This window comes from Podarcis bocagei, assembly GCF_964188305.1.
Source record: "Podarcis bocagei genome assembly, chromosome: 5".
NCBI classification, from domain to species: Eukaryota; Metazoa; Chordata; class Lepidosauria; order Squamata; family Lacertidae; genus Podarcis; species Podarcis bocagei.
In genome coordinates, this window is record NC_138129.1 from 6101070 (window position 1) to 6120753 (window position 19684).

Consider the following 19684-nt stretch of genomic DNA (forward strand, 5'->3'; position numbering starts at 1 on the left):
GGCTTGCTTCGCAAGACAAAAAAACCGCTAGACGAAGAGAATCACAGAACGGATTCTTTTCGTCTTGCGAGGCACCATTGTAGCTAATGTAGAATGGGCAGAAAGAACACAACCTGGTGTCTCCCATAAGAACAGCCCTGCTGGATCAGGCCAATGGCCGGTCTAGTCCAGTATCCTGTTCTCACAGTGGTCAAACAGATACCTTTGGGAAATCCAGAAGCAGGATTCGAAAACAAGAGCCCTCTCCCTTCCTGTGGCTTACAGCAACCAACCTTACTGCCTTCCCAAGAACTCCACCTTTGGGGCCGCAACTCTCATTGGCCATGTTGGCCAGAGTTGCCAAAGCACAAGATTGCGGAAGGGAGACAGGATGCGGGCGGGGAAGATATCAAGTCAGGGCACAGAGGTGGGAGAGTTTAAAATGAAAATGTAAACAGCCATATGCCTAGTCCCCTGTGGCGAGTAAGGATCGCCCTCTGGGTAGCCTGCAATGGAAACTTTATTATTCTATGTAATAAAATGTGGAGCTTATTTTCTTTTTATGCCACTTGCTACCCATGTAGTAAGCATGAAGGCTAGTGAAAATGGGTTGGTAGCTTTAATTTCCAAGGCTGGCTTAACAGCTTCCATCACCGTTGCACAAAGAAAGGGCCAGTGAGTGCCAGGATACGATTATGTCTGTATATTGACTTGCTCTTTCTTTATACATCCGCTGCTGTTATTATAAGATCAGCACTCCTGTCCAAAACTTCCTTCCCGTTCCAGAGCAAAGTGATTCACGAAGCTGCATTTGCACTAACAAAGTTCAAACATTCACATTTAAAACAATCGAGGTAGAACTAAAGGGAAAAGAGTCCCCCCCCCTTTTTATTGCTATTAAGACTCCTGACAATAAGTAAACATTTCTAGAGGGGAAACCCTCATGCTAAGAGAAAGGGGATTCCAAAGGTTTGCACAATAATTAGGTTTGCTGCTTGCAGAATTCTAAGACCCTCATCCCACCACACCTGCTGTTAAAAAGCAGCCCCATATATACATCACGACAATATAAAGACAGTGGAGAGGTGCCGGAACAGAAAAACAGTCCCCACAACCCTCGTTATTGAAGAAAAAGTAGTCTAGCTTCAGCAAATTACTACAAACACGGCTCAGTTCACCTCCATGGGCTTTGCAGAGCTGGATGAGGCCAGGCCAGAACAGCCGAGTCCAGCAAAAGCTGACTGGCAACTCATTTTGAGCATCAAGGTCGCTGTGCATCAAGCCTCATGCAGACTTTCTGTTTTAAGGTAGGCACTTAATGTAATGATAAAAGGTAAGCCTCTCTTCTGGTGCAGTTCACACAACCCGTGTGGAAACAGTGCAATGCACACGGATCTGTTGAATTAGGTTCTCAAAGCCATGTGATATTGGGAGACGGTACCCAGCAAAGCTGGGCAGCTACATTCAGTTATCCTAGCCTGACCAGGCACTGGATTGGAAATGACACCATCAAGGGCCATACAGAGATCATGGGTGGGTGTGTGGAGAAAAAGCTACTTTGCAACACCTGGTCATTCTTGGCATGCCAGGTTATTTTCTGGAGACTTGCACTGCATGTCCAGAACTGCTGGGGAATTGAAAAGCACAAAGCGTCACAGGGTTTGCGGTTCTACAGTAGGTGCAACTTTTAAAAAGCAAGCTACAAAAAAATATACATTATATTCTTGCCAGGAGGAAACACTTTTCAAGTAAAAAATTTAAAATGGCCACTTTAAAAACATTTGTACAAAAAAGTTCCCCAGGAGAGAGGCCACCTTGAGTAAGTGATTTGGGTTTAATGGCTGTGATGGCCTCATTATTAAAAAAACAAAAACTTAACTTGGGCTTGGTCCTCTGTACATTGCGGTGTCGCTCTTCCCCAAATGCACTAAGCTGGTCTGCTCGCTTTGAGCAAGGAATTGGTGCGGCAATTGCAGCAGGGCTGGTGCAGTTTCCTTTGGCAGATGGGTGGGATCCTGAACATCCTGTTTTGGACCTCCTTTTGGTTTTCTACAGCATCCATTTGGACCCCAAAGCAAAAAGCTAAGATGCACATCCCAAACTGGACAGGCAGCGTGTCCACAGAGCCACCCAACATTTTGCCCACCCCCATTCTAAAAGATTATCTACACATATGCACAAAATCAAAAGGAATGCATTCAGAAAACAGCACAGTGTGGCAAATGGTGCCATCCAGAGAAGTCCAGCTGTCCAAGACAGCACCACTGACGCAGCCCCCATGTCCCTTGGTTTACGAAAAGGCAGCATGGCAGAGTCACGCCCACCCAGGCACATCACAAGCTCATGCTGCCTGAGCCGTGTGGCGCTGTGCTGGCCACAGTCTAGTGCAATCACCAAAATAAGGTTGGAGGTCGGTCGTTGTGCTTTCTTCCCGGCTGAATGGCTAAAACGGTAGCGCCTTGCCTATCATCCCAGAGGCGTGTTCTTTACACAGTAGCTTCTGAGCAGCCATTCCTATGCGCTAGACAGGCCACTGGTTCTGCCTCCGGCCAGCAATTATTGTGTTCATTAAAAAGGTGCCTTAAAAACAAAGAGGGGTTCCCCCCCCCCCCCAAGAGCCGTTGGTTCTCATCGGCGAATTGCCTGCACCTTCATGACCTGGATCTCAGTGGCGTCAGTGAAGCATCTGCGGCTCCTGTAGTGTTCGAGGAGTCTACGCCACAAAGGGTTGCTCTCCAGGAGGTAACGGTTTCCTGTAAGCAAAGCCGGGAGGGGGGGGAGAGAGAGAAGAGTTAAGCAACAATGAAAAGCAGTCCATCCCTCTCTTTGCAGCTTCATCCTCTGAAGAAGGCATCTTTTTCCAGCAAGAAAAAGGCTCCACAGCAACGGACTTGCCCACCTCTCACTGTTTCCCTTAAGCCACGTACCTTTAATAATAATAATAATAATAATAATAATAATAATAATAATAATAATAATAATTTATACCCCAGCCAAGGCCGGGCTTAGGGCAGCTAACAAACAATAATAAAAACAAGTTGAGTGAATACAACTTAAAAACAAGGTTAAAATACAACATTAAAACATTAAAAAGCGGCCTCATCAACAGGAGGAGAAAGGAAAAAGAAAGAGGGAGAGGGAATCAAATTGACTCCAAGCCAAAGGCCAGGCGGAACAACTTACAGGCCCTGCGGAAAGAAATCAGATCCTGCAGGGCCCTGGTCTCATGAGACAGAGCGTTCCACCAGGCCGGGGCCAGTGTTGAAAAGGCCCTGGCTCTGGTTGAGGCTAGTCTGGCTTCCTTAAGGCCCGGGACCTCTAGGGTGTTGCTATTTATGTACCTTAAGGCTCTCTGTGGGGCATATAGGTCACCTACCTATAATGCAGAGCCCTTCCTGAGCCCGAGTGATGCAGACGTTGATCTGGTTCGGGTCGGTCACGAAACCCAAGTGTTTCTTCTGCCAGCTTTTGGTAGGCTTCCGGTCGACCTCGGAACGGGAGCAAGACCGCACGGTGGACACCAGGACGTACTTCCATTCGCTTCCTGGAGGCCAGAAATTGCAACATGGTTAAGCCCAGCTTCACCCAGGAACCTTGTAGGAACACGAGAAGAAAAGCCCTTCCAAGGTTCGGACCAAAGTGCCTTCTAGCCCAGCGTCCTGGTCTCACAGTGGCCAAGAGGGGCACATTATGGGGAGCGCATGTGAGTGCAACAGCATCCTCCTCACTTGTGATTCCCTTGGTATTCAGAGGAGAACTGGATACCGGCAAGCATGATGATGATGATGATAATAATAATAATAAAGATTATGGAAGATCCTAAGGGATCTAAAGGGATGGAAGGGAAGAACAGAGGCAAAGGAGAATTAAATAACAAAAGAAGTGTGGTTTAGGCGGTGGAAGTCTTTTAAGATATTTTAATTAAGATTTTTATTTTATAATGTATGTAAGTGTAATTCTGGAATTACTGTTTATGGAAAACAGCATTTTCTTTTTTCTGTATTTTCTTTTTCTTTTTTCGTTTCTTCTTATTTTCTATCTTCTTTCACAGTTTATGTTTGGCAAATATGTAAGTAATTGTGTTTTTGCAGATATATCTGGAAATTTGATTGTATTATTCAATAAAGTTATATTTTAATAAAAATTATTTGTTTGTTTGTTTATTTGTACCCCACCCATCTGGCTGGGTTTCCCCAGCCACTCTGGGCGGCTTCCAAGAAAGATTAAAAATACATTAAAATGTCACACATTAAAAACTTCCCTAAACAGGGCTGCCTTCAGATGTCTTATAAATGTCAGCTAGTTGTTTATCTCTGACATCTGATGGGAGGGTGTTCCACAGGGCGGGCGCCACTACCGAGAAGGCCCTCTGCCTGGTTCCCTGTAGCTTTGCTTCTCGCAATGATGGAACCACCAGAAGGGCCTCGGCGCTGGACCTCAGCGTCCGGGCAGAATGATGGGGGTGGAGACGCTCCTTCAGAATACTGGACTGAGGCCGTTTAGGGCTTTAAAGGTCAGCACCAACACTTCCCAGGCTCTTTCCTTTTCCTTGCGCTATCAGAAAAAGATAGCCCTAAGTGCGGTGCACTTCACCTTATCAAGAGCAGTTCCTTGCTGCAGCAAATGGAAGTTACAAACTTTGTTCCTTTGCACCGCTCACACAGCTAGCAGTTGGGAGTGGGAAGAGCAGGGAAGATTAGCCGTAGGGATAATTATAAACGCTTGTGTGCAGACACAGGATGTTTTTCCCAGTGCAGGGCGGCTGCTTCTCAGGTCGTAAGAGCCTACTGGGCCAGGCCAAAGGCCCTTTTAGCTCAGCATCCTGTTCACACATCAGCCAACCAGATGCTCGTGCGAAACCTGCAAGCAGAACCTAAGCCAAACAGCCCTCTCTCCCCTCCTGTGGTTTCCAGAAACTGGTATTAATAAGAATTGCTGCCTCCAACAGTCATCACGGCTAGTTGAATTTGTCTAATCCTCTTTGAAAGCCACCTAGGCTAGTGGCCGTTGTTGCTGCTCCCTGTGGCAGAGAGTTCCACAGTTAACTCTGCACTGCGTGAAGGCCATCAACGCCCGGCAGGTCGTGCTGGCTAAAACACAGTGCCCCGTGTCACATGGGCGCGCCTTACCTTGGCTTTTCATGATGGTGCAAACGGTGACATCTCGCAGCCCTGCCTGGAGAAGAAGTTTCTTGATTTCGACCACCTGAGCATTGTAAGGAGTCAGGATGGCAATCTCGGCAGGTTTGGTGGTTCTGTCGAGTGTCAGCTGCTTTGCTATCCTCACCTGAAAGGCAGCGAAAAGACAGCATCTTGTTTACTTCACCCACAGAACCCAAGATGGAAACCTGCTTCAGTCTCCAATTTAGGGCTGGCTCTCCAGATGTTGTTGTGACTACAAAGCCCATCATCCCTGACTGCTGAGCAGGGTTGATGGGCAATGCAAGTCCATCAACATCTAGTTGCCCCTGCAAAGCTATCCCAAAGCTCAATTTATTTTTATTCATTTATTTTGACAGCTTATATACTGGCTAATTGGAATACTCTCCAAATGGTGTACAAGGAATTTGATGAAAATAAAAATGCGTCAACAAGTGGAGAGCCTGCTGCAATATTTAAAAACAACAACAAAAATCAAATCACGCAAAGAAATAAACTGTGATCTTAAAAATCTGGGTTCTTAACATCTTATGTGTAACTAGCTTTTTCTTTGCAGGCTGAAAAGGGTTTATCCTGGTATATACTTCTTTGGTTCTCCTACTTTAATGTCTTATTTCTTGTGAGGCACAGAAATAGCATGTTACTAGACGACCTGTATAAATACAGCAAATAATACAGTGGTACCTCGGTTTAAGAACAGTCCTGTTTACGAACGATTCGGTTTAAGAACTCTGCAAAACCAGAAGCAGTGTCCCAGTTTGCAAACTTTACCTTGGTCTAAGAACGGAATCTGAACGGTGGAAGGGCACCAGTGGCGGGAGGCCTCATTAGGGAAAGCGCGCCTCGGTTTAAGAATGGTTTCGGTTTAAGAATAGACTTCTGGAATGGATTAAGTTTGTAAACCAAGGTGCCACTGTCTTAATAACTGCTGGATGGCGGATAGATGTGGGCATTCGAGGCGCCTGCTGTGGCTGCAGAGGAAGATAACTTGTAACTGCCGCCTTCCGTGCTGTTTTTGCTGCAATCGGCAGCACCAAGGAGACCTCCCTGGGGTGCAAGGCTGGGCAGAGTGTATGGAGGCCCTAGGCTGCCCAGACAACAAGACCCCCCTTCTCAGCCTGGCTGATGGGGTCCAAAGAAAAGCAGAGCAAGACATTTGGCACCAGCTTGGCTGCAGGAGTTGCTGGAAGGAGGCGGACAAGGCACCATCCAGCCACCTTAGAGACTTCACTCCAGATTTGTGCAGGTTTTATTCCTTAGCCTTATCTTCTCCCGAAGATGTCCCGCAAGGCAGAGTAAACCTTCGGGGTTTACTCTCAGTGCGTTCCTCACGAGGGGTAACCAAAGGGAGCCAAACCCTTGCTCCTTACTCACCACTTGCTCCGCTTCTTCCAAGTTGGCCCGAGAGTTCTCGTTGCCGTCCTCTGTGGAGACCACGAGACTCTTCTCTCTCCCCTCTATGTGGCCAAAGACGATGGCGCAGCAGCCAGCCCTGTCCTTGTGGAAGAGGGTGCTGTGGCCGCGGGCAGGGTTGGCACAGGTCTTTAGCCTCCTGTTGTAAAACTCCTCGGAGGGGAACTGGCAGATGTCCTGGTGCTGATGGGATGAAAAAAGGCAGGCATTTGTTGTTAGTAACAACAGCAGCAGCAAATTTATAAGCCGCTTACATGCCAAAATGGCTTCTAAGCAGTTTACAAGTCTAAAAATCAGTTATAAAATATCCACATCCATAAACTATAGGGTAAAACAAGCATGTTGAGGGAAAACAAACACACATAACCACAAGTACAGTTAAAGGAACAATTAAAAGTATTATGTGGGAAAGTCTGGTGTAGATTCGCCACAGGCTTGTATAAAGGTAGTTTTATTTTAAATCTCTTTCCTAAGGATCCCAACATGGAACCTGCCCTGTCCACAATGTGGGGCATCTCTTAGCCATGACCGCTAAATGGAACTGCCATATATAGTGGCATTCTACCTTTGAATACCAAATGTTGGGGAGAGTGGTAGCAAAAGGCTGCAATAATTCATTTACCGCATTGGCCCGAATATAAGCCGCACCCGCTAATAAGCTGCACCTTTAAAATTCGGCGGCTTGGGGGAGGCTTGGGAGAAGCGGGCAAGTTGGTGCCATTGCCCCGCGCTCCTGGGCTGCTGGGGGGGGCGGAGCCGTATCACTTTGCCGGCAGCGTAAGCCGCACTCTAACTTTTCACGATCAGAATTTGGAAAGAAAAAAAGTGTGGTGTGGAGGACTCTCTGATCCTGAATGGGGTAACTGTGCCCCTGAAGGACCAGGTGCGCAGCCTAGGAGTCATTTTGGACTCACAGCTGTCCATGGAGGCGCAGGTCAATTCTGTATCCAGGGCAGCTGTTTACCAGCTCCATCTCGTACGCAGGATGAGACCCTAGCTGCCCGCAGACTGTCTAGCCAGAGTGGTGCATGCTCTAGTTATCTCCCGCTTGGACTACTGCAATGCGCTCTACATGGGGCTACCTTTGAAGGTGACCCAGAAACTACACTAATCCAGAATGTGGCAGCTAGACTGGTGACTGGGAGCGGCCGCCAAGACCACATAACACTGGTCTTGAAGGACCTACATTGGCTCCCAGTACGTTTCCGAGCACAATTCAAAGTGTTGGTGCTGACCTTTAAAGCCCTAAACAGCCTCGGCCCAGTATACCTGAAGGAGCATCTCCACCCTCGTCGTTCTGCCTGGACACTGAGGTCCAGCGCCAAGGGCCTTCTGGAGGTTCCCTCATTGTGAGAAGCAAAGCTACAGGGAACCAGGCAGAGGGCCTTCTTGGTAGTGGCACCCGCCCTGTGGAATGCCCTCCCATCAGATGTCAAAGCGATAAACAACTACCTGACATTCAGAAGACATCTGAAGGCAGCCCTCTTCAGGGAAGTTTTTATGTGTGACATTTTAGTGTATTTTCCATCTTTGCTGGAAGCCGCCCGGAGTGGCTGGGGAAACCCAGCCAGATGTGCAGGGTACAAATAATAAATTATTATTATATTTGGGCCAATATGGTTTTTAGGTGGTGTTCACCTGCCTCCCCCCCCCCCAAAAAAAAATGTGCCCAGGGCAGCTATCAGCACTAAAACTCATGCAGTGTAAAGAACCATATTGGAGATAATGTTACCATGTGAGAAACAGATTAAAACAATAAAAAAAAAACACACCAATGATCTAGCACAGTATCCCCCAATAAACCAACACAAGGGGGAACGGTCCAGCAAGAAACAAAAGGCAGAACAGGTGAACTAAGTATTGTGCATCCTGCTGCAATTCCTCCTTTCCTCCAAAGAACCCAGGAGGCGGCACGCCATGCTTTGGCAGCCTCGCCTCAACTTCGCAACAAGCAGCTGCGTCCCTTACCATGCGGTACTGGATATCCAGCATCAAAGCCCAGTCTTTGTAGCGTTCAAAGAGCGACGTCTCCATCCCAAGGGTCTTGCAGAAGTCATTGTGGACCACGGGTCTCAGCTGCTTATGATCTCCCAGTAGGACCACCTGGAATGAAATAATTGTGGTGATGCCCACTATGATGAAGAAGAGCAACCGAGTCAACTGCAAAGCGGGCAAAACTTGTTGGTGTGATGTGAATGGTTTTTGGGACTAGGGGGCAGGTTGAGGTTTTGTCGATTTGCTAATTAGTGAGTCAGAGTATCGCTTTGTTTATTATTTGAGCACTGTTAGTGTTGTTCTTGAGAGTCCCATGGACTGCAAGAAGATCAAGCCTATCCATTCTGAAGGAACTCAGCCCTGAGTGCTCACTGAAAGGACAGATCCTAAAGCTGAGGCTCCAAGACTTTGGCCACCTCATGAGAAGAGAAGACTCCCTGGAAAAGACCCTGATGTTGGGAAAGATGGAGGGCACAAGGAGAAGGGGATGACAGAGGACGAGATGGTGGGACAGTGTTCTCGAAGCTACTAGCATGAGTTTGACCAAACTGCGGGAGGCAGTGGAAGACAGGAGTGCCTGGTGTGCTCTGGTCCATGGGGTCACGAGGAGTCGGACGCGACTAAACAACAACAAAGCTGTTCGTTACTATTTATATGGCTGCTATGGTTTCATCGTCCCCCCATGGAGTTATGTGAAAAAATTAATGGATTATTTAAGTGGTTCGCAATTAGCTAAGTACTGCAGACCCCCAACTTCTGGAAATATTGATACCTCTGTGGTAGTTTTTGGTGTGTGAATATCTTGATTTTATTCTGTGAGCCACCCTGGGGTATAGGCCGATAGAAGAAGAAGAAGAAGAAGAAGAAGAAGAAGAAGAAGAAGAAGAAGAAGGGGGGAAGGAGAAGGAGAAGAAGAGTTTGGATTTGATATCCTGCTTTATCACTACCCGAAGGAGTCTCAAAGCGGCTAACATTCTCCTTTCCCTTCCTCCCCCACAACAAACACTCTGTGAGGTGAGTGGGGCTGAGAGACTTCAGAGAAGTGTGACTTGCCCAAGGTCATCCAGCAGCTGCATGTGGAGGAGCGGGGAAGCGAACCCGGTTCTCCAGATTACAAGACTACTGCTCTTAACCACTACATCACGCTGGCTCCCACCAGCGTATAATATAATATAATATAATATAATATAATATAATATAATATAATATAATATAATATAATATAATATAATATAATATAATATAATATAATATAATATAATATAATATAATATAATATAATATAATATAATATAATATAATATAATATAATATAATTTCAATCAATCAATCAAATAATAATAATACTCTCCAACATGTCCCAGCACAAAGCTGGCCTGTGCGAGTCACATGAACCGCAAGAGAGCACGGAGCCCTAAAACACACATTTTTGGGTTCTGCGATCTCACAGCCCCCCAAAACAGGAAGTTCCAGACAATAGACAAGTATGTGTCATGGATCCCTGTGGTCTGCGGACCACCAATTGAGGACCACTGTATTATATGATTCCCTCCCCGTCGCATTATGTATTGTGCCTTATTATTTGCTGCAAGTCACTTGGATACCTTTGAGTGACAAGTTTAATTAATTTGATTCTGAATTAATTTGATTCCGAACTGATGATAGAATGAATTGATTTTAGAATGTATTCCTATTAATTGATTGTGATTTTATGTAAACTGAGCCCAGCTTTGGCTCGGGAGGGCGGGATATAAATAAAATTTAATAATAATAATAATAATAATAATAATAATAATAATAATAATAAACAAATGAATGAGTAAATAAATTGGCGGTTGGCAACGTGCCACCCATGCCACCACCACCCCCCAATTCTGCTGGACTCCAACTCCCACCAACTCCCAAGCAGCCTGGTCAGTACCCCGTTCACCAGATTACGAGTCCACCGCTCTAGCCACTACTCATGAAATAAAACAGGAGCCTGTCTGGGCTTTGAGGGATATCTAAATAAACAAGCCATCAGCATAACCGCCGTGGCTGTAATCGCAAGCGGCCGGCTCACCTTCTCCATCTTCTTGTAGCTCACCAGCGGGATGAGGGTCTCTGGCTCAGTGGACATGGCACACTCGTCAATCAGCACCTGCTTCACCTGCAGGTGGTCTATCAGAGATGCGGCAGAGGCAGTGGTGCATGTGCACAGGATAACATCGTGGCGCTTCAGCTCATGCGACCGGGCTTTGGTTAGCAACTGCTTATAACTGCAAGACCGCAATGGAGACAGCTCAGTACCTTGACATGACCCAAAACCTTACAGGGAGGCAGATGCCTCTATATCCCCTTTAAATCCATTAATAAATAGTAATAGTAATACAATTCTGCACTCTGGCAGTCTAGCTTCCCCTACCCCGAAAACCTCTCATAACTGATTCCACTCATTTTGACCATCTTGCCCAACTTTTTCTAGACTGGTGACTGGAAGTGGCTGCTGGGACCATATAAACACCGGTCCTGAAAGACCTGCATTGGCTCCCAGTACGTTTCTGAGCAGTGTTGGTGCTGACCTTTAAAGCCCTAAACAGCCTCGGCCCAGTATACCTGAAGGAGTGTCTCCAGCCCCATCGTTTAGCCTGAGGTCCAGCTCCGAGGGCTTTCAGCTGGTTCCCTCACTGCGAGAAGTGAAGATACAGGGAACCAGGCAGAGGGCCTTCTCAGTGGTGGCGCCCACCCTGTGGAACGCCCTCCCACCAGATGTCAAGGAAATAAACAACTATCTGACTATCTGAAGTCAGCCCTGTTTAGGGAAGTTTTTAATGTTTGGTTTTATTCTGTTTTTAGTGTTCTGTTGGAAGCCGCCCAGAGTGGCTGGGGAAACCCAGCCAGATGGGTGCGGTATAAATAATAAATTTATTGTTATTGTTCTTCTGGCCAATGGGACTTCAGCAGGCTTCACTCATACACTTTGAAGCCTATCTTCATAAGGCTTAGAAACTTGAATTTAAAAAATGTGGGGGGGGGGATCCAGAAAGGGGAGAAAGGGAAGCTGAGAATCTCAAGAGTGGGATTCTGCATCCAGACCCCGCTTTAGCTTTGCAAATGTGCTAGCAGTTTTATTGTGCCACTAGGAGGGGAGCAAAGTCTGCACATTTTGTGCTTTGGCATGTTTCTGCCAGATTGGAGCATAGATACTGTTTGGAGAGCAGATTAACAGCCCAGCACCATGAGAATGCACTTAGCTTTCCTTACAGCTGCCCACTCCATGAGAAGAAGAGGAGTTTGGATTTGATATCCTGCCTTTCACTCCCCTTCAGGAGTCTCAAAGCGGCTAACAATCTCCTTTTCCCTTCCTCCCCCACAACAAACACTCTGTGAGGCGAGTGGGGCTGAGAGACTTAAGAGAAGTGTGACTAGCTCAAGGTCACCCAGCAGCTGCATGTGGAGGAGCGGGGAAGCGAACCCCGTTCACCAGATTACGAGTCCACCGCTCTAGCCACTACACCACACTGGCTCTCAGTGTGAGAGCCCTGGAAGGAAGCAGGCGAAGTAATATGTTATGTCACCAAGATACAAGGCCACCATGTTTGTGGGAATGGGAGTATATTTTTGACTGAGGCAAGCCACAGATAAGCAGCTGCTGGTTCACATGTTAGTTCTTTTATGAGGCTGTAGCAACAGGCCCTGTCCAATAGTGGATTTTGGAACATACGAACCAGGGGTGCGGAGAGGCTGAACAGAATGAGGTCCCCAAATCCAAACCCCCATAAAATCCAGCCTGGTGTGCCCTTTCCTCTCTGAAACTTCAGCAAACTAAGCGTCAGAACCTTTCCTGTACCTCTCGAGGGTTTTAAAAAGTTTGACGTTTTTGAAAGAAAATGAAGACTCAGGGGACTTCATCATAGTCAGCTGAGAGCAATTTAAGAATCCCGTTGAATTACACCAAAGTCCATCTAGCCGGAAGCAGCTCGCAGAGGTCGTTTGACCGGCCCACGAGCCGCCCCCCAACTGAGAAGCCCGCTCGCACGCTGCGCTAAACTGGTGCAGCACAGCGCAGGGGCTCGCTTTAGCAGGTGCGCATGCACAGAAGCTGAAAGTCCAGCCCACAGAGAGATCTCCGCAGGACCAATCCGGCCCAGACAAGATCAAACGTGCCGACCCCTGATCTAGCCCATTATCCTGCTTTCCCACAGGACCACAGTTCTTTGTGATGTCCATGCTTGGGAAATGGTGGTTTGTTGAAACTGGTTAGTGAGAACAAACCAGAATCAAACCGAGGTTTAATAACCTGGCTTGTTCTCTAACCACAGTTCAAGCAAACCATAGTTCAAGCAAACCGTACTTCTCCGAGTGAAGACATCACAGGCTACTGTGGTTTGTTACAAATCAAAAGCAGGAGCTTTCAATCTCCTATTCTGACACATATTAGAAAGGGAGCCAGGAGGGTGGAAGGCCCACAGGGCTCGTTCACATACCATTTACCATTTTTACCATTACATTTGAACTGGGCCCATGAGACTGCCTATCACCAATGGACTGTCTGAAGGACTGATTCTGAAATCTCAGAATGCAAATCAAAGCAGTAATAAGATAAAAGGTTTCTCCATCGAAGGTTTGGCAGAAAACTAAATCTGTACTGCACTCACTCGTTAATTTCATCCTCTGTTATCTCCTCTCCTCTGTTCACACGTGCATCGAATTCACAGATTTGTCTCGCAAAAGGGTTCGATGGACGACGGATCACGTAGTGTAGAGTTATGTCCCTGTGCAGAAAGTATTACCTTTTAAGTTAAAGACTAAACACAATGCACAAGCAATAAGCTTTCTCCCAAATAATTTGAAGTTACTAGGGCTACAGGCTTCAAGATCATTTAATCACTCAATTAAAGCTTTAGTCAATCAGCAGGACCATTTTATTGACAAAACTGAGAATTCAGGCTCCCTTTTCATTTTGTTTAGAGCCGTTTTGGATTCTGATGTGTTGCTGCTAGACAAAATAGAAAGATATATGAAGAGGTCCATTGCCTGTAAAACGTTGGGAGCTTGGGCTCATTAAGTTTCCTCCAACCCACTTCTCAAAAAGCATCTCCATTTCCCTTTGCTAAAATGTCATTTGCTTTAATTTGATCTGTAAACATGCAGAGGCTGAAATCGTAGCACACACATGTGGGAGAAATCCCCAGAAAACTTGGTAGAACTTGTTTCTAAATGAACATAAAAAGGGTTACACTGCAAATCAATTAATTATTATTTATTCACAAGTCTGGAAGGAATATTGGGCTCATTTGCAACACTCTCTTTCCACCCTCCTCTCTCTCTTCCCCACCCAATGTTCTTTGTTTCCTTGACTCCTTCCTGGTTTGCACCAAAGTATAGTTTGCCACAACATCCAGATCTGCATAATATTGTATGTGCGTGCTGCATCAAACCAACTTCAAATTACAGTTGCAATCCTAGTTTCCAGGGTAGGCACAAACCAGAGTTTGTCTCTTCAGACGCAATGGGAAACCATGGTTTGCCAGAAACCAGGAAGGAACTAATTCAACACAGGGCTAAGGAAAAGAAAAGGGGAAGTGCACAAGCCAAATATTGCATCCAGGATCATCCTTGTAGCACCAAACTATGGTTTGGTATCCCATCTGTTTTATATATATTATTCCCACTAGAAAAGAAACAACATTCAGCTGTATCAAATCGTATAAATAAGCAGGTTTAACTTTAAGCACTGTTAGAAAAATGTCTACATATCTGATTGTGTGAAGAAATTGAAGTTCGAACCTGATCTCTGGCTTGGATTTCGCGTCCCGCTGGGATTTCCGGGACACATGTAGGCTGCTTCCTGGATAGGGGAAATCCATGGTCTCTATAGTTTCTCCATACACCCTCAAGGGTCTCGGAGAATTCTTCATCTTCAACAGCATCTCTGCAGAGGCAGCAAAACAGCTAGGCTGAAAAATGAACTCTGCAGCCTATTAAAAGCGACCCAAAACTTAAGATGCTACAGACACTAGGCTGTTCCTATGCCACAAATTAAACTCGGCTGTCAATTGACAGGCCCTGCCCGTACAATTTGCTACGAAGTCGCGGAATATTCACAAACATTCCAACAGTGCAGTCCAAAGCCACCAGCATGAGAGTGTTGGGAATTGGTGGATCTTGGGCTGTTGGGGATAAACTGGGGCCCAGCCAGGGCTACATTAGCACAAGTCCCTCATTCCAGCTCCGTCAGGGAAATACCTGTATACCTCCCTCAACCTGGCTCAGGCATAGCTTTGCTGGCTCACCTGGTGCTACTAAAGTGGGTTTAATGTAAGTCACTATAAATTCTGGCAGCTTCTTATACTGAGGATTGCTCTGCCTGCGTTGGAGGAGGCGGGGAAGAGTCATGCGAAGTTGATAGCCAGCTTACTGTTGCAGGAAAACCAGAAGGCTGGCTTGACTGGGGAGTGGGGATCCATTTAGGGCATAGGGTTAATTTCATTGTACACAGGTTGTAAAGGTAAAGGGACCCCTAACCATTAGGTCCAGTCGCGGATGACTCTGGGGTTGCGGCGCTCATCTCGTTTTACTGGCCGAGGGAGCCCGCGTACAGCTTCATGTGGCCAGCATGACTTAGCCGCTTCTGGCGAACCAGAGCATCGCATGGAAACGCCGTTTACCTTCCCGCTGGAGTGGTACCTATTTATCTACTTGCACTTTGACGTGCTTTCGAACTGCTAGGTTGGCAGGAGCTGGGACCAAGCAACAGGAGCTCACCCCGTCGCGGGGATTCGAACCACCAACCTTCTGGTCAGCAAGTCCTAGGCTATGTGGTTTAACCCACAGCGCCACCCGCGTCCCATACAGGTTGTACATTGACAATATTATTATTCTTAACAGTATTATTATTATTATTAGGAGCAGGACAGGCAGCAAACTACTGCTCCACCCCGGAGTTCAGGGAGTGTGTCTTATGCAGAACAGACACCAGACAATTTTTTAAAGGACTCTCCCTCCTTGCTGTCTTTCTGCTGGCAGGTGAAGATTGCAGTTTCAAGGAATCTCCTTTTAACAGTGCCGTTTTTATTGTTTCTATTATCTGTAACTTAATAGATTTGCTTTTAAATGTTTTTATTTTATTACAGTTTAATAATTTTTAATGATTCTCTTTTATTTGTTTTTGGCTTATTGTATTTTATCTGTATTGTTTGAAGTTGTGTAAGCCCCTTTTGAGTCTCAGTGGGACCTATTATTATTAACAACAACAATCCAAGTTTATTAAACTTCGCATTATTTGTTTTAAACACTTTTTTCTTTCTTTTTGCTATTCCCTGCTTGTTCAATAACGTTTATTTGGGATTGACTATCGGGTCGACACTCTTCAAGAAGTTCCACCTCACCGCAGGTCACATCCTGAAAAGTGATGTTTCAGACAGGTAGAGAGAATTATAGGGGATTTAAAGGCATTCAGGAAGTAGCAGAAGGGTGTCAGTTAGTGCAGAAAGTATTGATCTGATGTGAAGAGATCTTTCCAATTCTATTTAATTCAAGAGGGTTCTGGAAGCTTCTATGTGTGAAAGAAACAAGCAGAAGGTTCATAATGTTTGGATTATTCCCTCAGAGAAGCTGAGTATAGCTGGTGTAAAATGATTCTATTATCTCTTCTGTCAATAAGAGATGACTATAATAATGCTGACTATAATAAGAGGCCAGAAGGACCCTGGGTTTCACTTTCTGTCTCTCTTCCTTCTGGTGTGGTGTTCTGTATATAGTGTTAAGGTTTAGTCTTATTATAAGTTATTTTAAGTTTAAGTCCGCTGCAACTGGATTTCTTATGGACAGTGCCAATCCTGAATGTATTGGATTTGTGACCATTATGCTCATTTGCCTTCAGTAGCAGCAAAGCTCTGCTGGATGAAATATTAATTGCCTCTGGTCTATTTTGGGGGGAATCCTGCAACGTGTTTAAGTTGTTACTCTGCTAACTATACATTGGAATCTACCCTGGATCAATATTGAGCAGACTTTCAATGACAGAGGGGTCTTAGCAGAGGGATGGAGCACAGCTGTGCTGGGAACAGCCCAACCAAATTTACACCCCAGACAATCTCCACTTTGACTGCCTCTCCATGATGTAAGAATGGATCTTCTGCATGCAACAAAGACCATTACCCGAAACAACATCGACGGATTTGTTTGACGGCCCACAGTACATGATGTGGCTCTTTGCTTTTTCAGCATCCAGAGTTGGATCCTTCTCTTTTTCTTCCAGATTCAGCTGATGGAACCAGTAGACGATATGGACACCAACCACGGTCTTGCCAGTCCCTGGACAAGGAGGAGGGGAAATAGCAGTGAGGGGCATGCCGGTACAAAATCATAGAGTTGGAAGGGAAAACAAGGGTCATCTAGTCTAACCTCCTGCAATGATGGAATCTTTTGCCCAACATGGAGCTGGAACGCACCACTCTTTGAGATAAAGAGTCTCATGCTCTACGACTAAGCTACCAGCACAGATATCCCTGACTTGGCGCTGGTTCTACTGAACTTCTAATGGGATTTTTAATGAGATATGTATAAATAAAGTCATGGAACAGTTGGGGCAGATTTAATATAAGTGACACCCCAACCCCCACCCCACCAAGAATCAACTGCGCACCACCACCCCATGCTGTCAACTCACCTGGCGGGCCTTGGATGAGTGTGAAAGGCTTTCTCAAGGCCTCTGAAATGGCACGGTTCTGGCTCGGGTTGAGTTTCCGGACGCTTCCAGGAAGATCAAAGCTTTTGAGTGCCCAGAACTTAGACTGCCTCACTGCTGTGTATTTTCAAAACAACAACAACAATGTAAAACACACATCCAAAACATCAATTGCATCATTTTCACCTGCGCTCAGTCATAAATCTGCTAAACTTTTCGTTTTCTGATTTTAAAAAACGTGTGAAAATTTCACATTTAAATGGTATCACTCCTCCCTAAAGTATCACTCAACACTAAAGTATGAATCTTGAGGGCTTTGAATGTTATTCAATGCATTATTACATTATATTACAAGGTGTAATGTAATGTGATATATTACTGTTGAAGGTGGTGGAACTGCAAAAAGTCATCAAGCAGGCATAGAGCAGGGTTTCCCAAACTTGGGTCTCCCGCTGTTTTTGGACTACAACTCCCATCATCCCTAGCTAGCAGGACCAGTGGTCTGGGATGGTGGGAACTGTAGTCCCAAAACAGCGGGAGACCCTGGTATAGAGCAGGAGTGGACTCTTTAAACCCTCTGGGCTTTGTCCTGTAATGCGTTACAAAATGAAGTCTGACCAACTGCGAAATGGGTGTAACCCTCTGTACTTGAATCCCCAGGAAAAAATTCTCCCACTCTGAGCAAATTTGTCCCCCACCCCTAGTTCCGAGTTGATGCCTCAAATTGACAGCAAAATCCTGATCAGGGTGCACGCAATTGCACCTTGAATCTTGCAAGCCCTGACAAAAGCGTTAAAGATTATTATTATTTTGAGCATCTCAAAATTACAACCAATATGCAGGTTCTGGTGATATGCAAACTCATTTGTGTAGATAATCAACTGGTCAATCGGTTAAAAGGCACGTGACTCAATCAACCCTAGTTAATTATTGGAAAATATAGACAGTGACAATATTGGATTAGATTTCTTATGCAAACTTCAACATAAAAATCCCTGGGCACGTTGGAACAATGTAAATATACAATGTTGAAATAATGCACAATCCAAATCATGGTTGCTTTTGGAGCATCAAAGACTATTATGGTTGTTATAAAACACTATAGTTTGCTTCCACTTACGTTTTTCAGAGATTTCCTTGCCGAGGGCAATTTGCTGAGCAAGCTCAGTCGCGTGCTCCAGTTTCCAAATGGCGTTCTCCTTCCGGCTGCAGGAAAAGGAAGAAATGTTGTGTGAGGTTAAAGCCAATGAGAAGCAGGATGGCATGGAAGAAAAAAAAGAAAAAAAAGGAAGTGGAGAGTCTGGAAAGGTTCCAGCTAGGGGTGGGAGAATGTGCTGATTTCTCGGTTTGTCATTTTTCTAATCTTGTACTGTACTTGTATTGTATACCTGAAGGAGCGTCTCTACCCCCATTGTTTGCCCGGACACTGAGATCCAGTGCCGAGGGCCTTCTGGCGGTTCCCTCATTGCGAGAAGTGAGGTTACAGGGAACCAGACAGAGGGCCTTCTCGGTAATGGCACCCGCCCTGTGGAATGCCCTCCCTTCAGATATGAAGGAAATAAGCAGCTATCCTATCTTTAAAAGACATCTGAAGGCAGCCCTGTTCAGGGAAGTGTTTAATATTTAACGCTGTATTGTTTTTAACACTTGATTGGGAGCTGCCCAGAGTGGCTGGGGAAACTCAGCCAGATGGGCGGGGTATAAATAATAAATTATTAATATATTATTATTATTATTATTATTATTATTATTATTATTATTATTTGGTTCCTCGCATTCCCTGCGTCAGTGTGTGATTTTAAAAGAGCTCTTCGTGAAAATACACCAGCAATTTTTCCAGATATACACATTTGTGTGTGCAATTTTTGCATAAAAGGCACCTTTCTGCAAACTTATTTTGTCTAAGAGCATGCATTCAAGAATGTTACCTTCACCAACGTATGCCCTTCTCATGCACGCGCTACTTTGCTGGAAAACAGCATTGCACAATTAGGGAAAGTGCAAATTTTGAAAGCTGGCAGTTCTCAAACTGTTCTGGAAACTGCTGATTTTTTAGGTCTGGCTTTAAGTGCCAATAAAACTGAGATCCTCCCTTGTGCCAAACTCTCCCTGTGTTAAAATAGCCATAGAATGGCCTTGGAAGTATAGCAGGAGCGGGCCAATGTTGCTTTTGCATAAAGAGAAAGAAGGAACAATCACCATATGTGGTGGAAATGTCTCAAAGTGGGGAGATTTTGCTTCATGGTCATTGGTGCCCATATGTGAGGTGGGGCCTTGCTGTTCTGCTGGACTTCCAGCTGTGACAGCACCGCTACTCACCATGGCAGTGAAAGCAAGGGAGCACCACAATGGAAACTGCACTCTCTTATAGCAAAAAAAAATTGGAAAGGGAGAAAAATTTCATCAATGAAAGAATGGCAAATTAAATTTTGTGAATATATAAATCTGGCAAGACTCACAGCATTCA

General features: G+C 45.4%; 1 protein-coding gene across 1 annotated transcript in view; it reads right to left on the reverse strand.

Moving 5' to 3' along the window:
* Window positions 1–864: 864 nt before the first annotated feature.
* The window catches only part of HELZ2 (helicase with zinc finger 2), a 52863-nt gene continuing 34043 nt past the window's right edge, over window positions 865–19684 (reverse strand). The window contains exons 10-20 of the mRNA XM_081195935.1: window positions 18338–18423; window positions 17200–17334; window positions 16689–16844; window positions 14316–14460; window positions 13184–13300; window positions 10609–10804; window positions 8520–8654; window positions 6513–6734; window positions 5109–5265; window positions 3356–3523; window positions 865–2732 (exon numbers count right to left, since the gene is read on the reverse strand). Coding sequence (XP_081052061.1) covers window positions 2608–2732; window positions 3356–3523; window positions 5109–5265; window positions 6513–6734; window positions 8520–8654; window positions 10609–10804; window positions 13184–13300; window positions 14316–14460; window positions 16689–16844; window positions 17200–17334; window positions 18338–18423 — 1642 coding nt within the window. The 3' untranslated portion in view covers window positions 865–2607. The remainder of the gene's footprint in view (window positions 2733–3355; window positions 3524–5108; window positions 5266–6512; window positions 6735–8519; window positions 8655–10608; window positions 10805–13183; window positions 13301–14315; window positions 14461–16688; window positions 16845–17199; window positions 17335–18337; window positions 18424–19684) is intronic.